General features: G+C 34.9%; 1 protein-coding gene across 1 annotated transcript in view; it reads right to left on the bottom strand.

Moving 5' to 3' along the window:
* The window catches only part of LOC106884237 (neuropeptide FF receptor 2), a 274,881-nt gene that overhangs the window by 12,567 nt on the left and 260,666 nt on the right, over positions 1–1,648 (bottom strand). The window contains exon 3 of the mRNA XM_014935500.2: positions 694–792. Within this exon, the coding sequence (XP_014790986.1) occupies positions 694–792 (99 nt within the window). The remainder of the gene's footprint in view (positions 1–693; positions 793–1,648) is intronic.

Raw genomic sequence — 1,648 nt, 5'->3', positions numbered from 1 at the left:
TATATATATGTATGTATATGTGTGTGTGTGTCTGTGCTTGTCCCCCCACAATATCTTGAAAACCAGTGTTGGTGTGTTTACGTCCCCGTAACTTAGAGGTTCGGCAAAAGCGACCGATAGAGTAAGTACTGGGCTTAAAAAGAATAATACATATGGCATAGTGGTTAAGAGTGCGGGCTACTAACCCCAAGATTCCGAGTTCGATTCCAGGCAGTGACTTGAATAATAATAATAATAATAATAATAATAATAATAATAATAATAATAATAATAATAATAATAATAATAATAATAACGTTGAAAAATACCTTAGGAATGAGAACCCAGGTTCGAAATTTCCCCAAGACACCTGATGAGGGCTGGAGAGTATATCAGCCGAAACGTTGTTTTAACAACGAACAAGATGAGGACAAATATCCATCAAATATAAATAATGTAAATAAAGTTACAAAGAATAAGTCCTGGAGTCGCTTTGTTCGACTAAAGGTGGTGCTCCAACATGCCTGCAGTCAAATGACTGAAACAGGTAAATGAATAAATGAATATATTTACGGCACGTAAATTTTAGCGACAAAATCTTATATGGCCCCCTAAGGGCGATAGGGGCTCCGGTCGAGAATCAGTGGTTCAAACGTTTACAAGAAATATAATATCATTCGTAAGAAAAGCAATTTTATCCAAAATGTAACTTACCTCATCGGAACTTTTATATTCTGAATATAACAGTGATATTAGATAGGGTAACCAGCAAATGCCGAAAACAAAAAGGATCGAAACCAACATGATAACAACCTGGAAACGAAAGAATAGAAAATATTTTAAAGTTATTTTCATTAATCAATTAATTATTATTTTTACTTTCTAAAAAAAACAAACGTAACACATAATGAGAGTAAAAAAGAACTTATTATGTTAGTGGATTTACCAAAAGAAAGCCTCTACACGGTGATAAGACCTACAAGAAATATTAGTCAGGTCTCCCTAAAATCAAATTTTACCGTTTTGATGACAGTGGGATATATTGGATGCTGTAATGCCTGATACATAAGAACAGGATGATCACGTTTGGAACGTCTTTGGTCATCGACGTAGACATTTAGAGCTCACTTGTATCTTAACAGAAACAAAATCTACCTCAAACGTTAGAACCAAGAAACTGAATTGTGATAAATTTCTTCGTAAGCTAATTTTGTATTCTAATATTTACCTTAATTTATACGTTATTATTCTCTCTCTCTTTCTTTTTCTCTCTCTTTCTTTCTCTCTCTCTCTCTCTCACTTTGTGTACACACGTGCACATACACACACACACACACACACACACACACACACAAACACATGCAACAATATATACATATGCATATCTACATACACACGCGCGTGCACACACACAAACACAAATATATACATTTGCATGTATACACGCACACGCGCGTACACACACACACACACACACACACACACAAACACAAATATATACATATGCATATATACATACACACGCGCGTGCACACACACACAAACACAAATATATACATATCTATATATACATACACGCGCACACACACGTAGTACACATACACACAATTACACACAATTACATACATGTTCGAAGGTTATAAAGGACACAGGTTTCGTGTGTCACATA

The sequence above is a fragment of the Octopus bimaculoides genome, chromosome 2, assembly GCF_001194135.2.
Source record: "Octopus bimaculoides isolate UCB-OBI-ISO-001 chromosome 2, ASM119413v2, whole genome shotgun sequence".
Classification (NCBI taxonomy): Eukaryota; Metazoa; Mollusca; class Cephalopoda; order Octopoda; family Octopodidae; genus Octopus; species Octopus bimaculoides.
The sequence above is the reverse complement of the archived record's forward strand: the minus strand, read 5'-3'. Positions and strand labels throughout refer to the sequence as shown.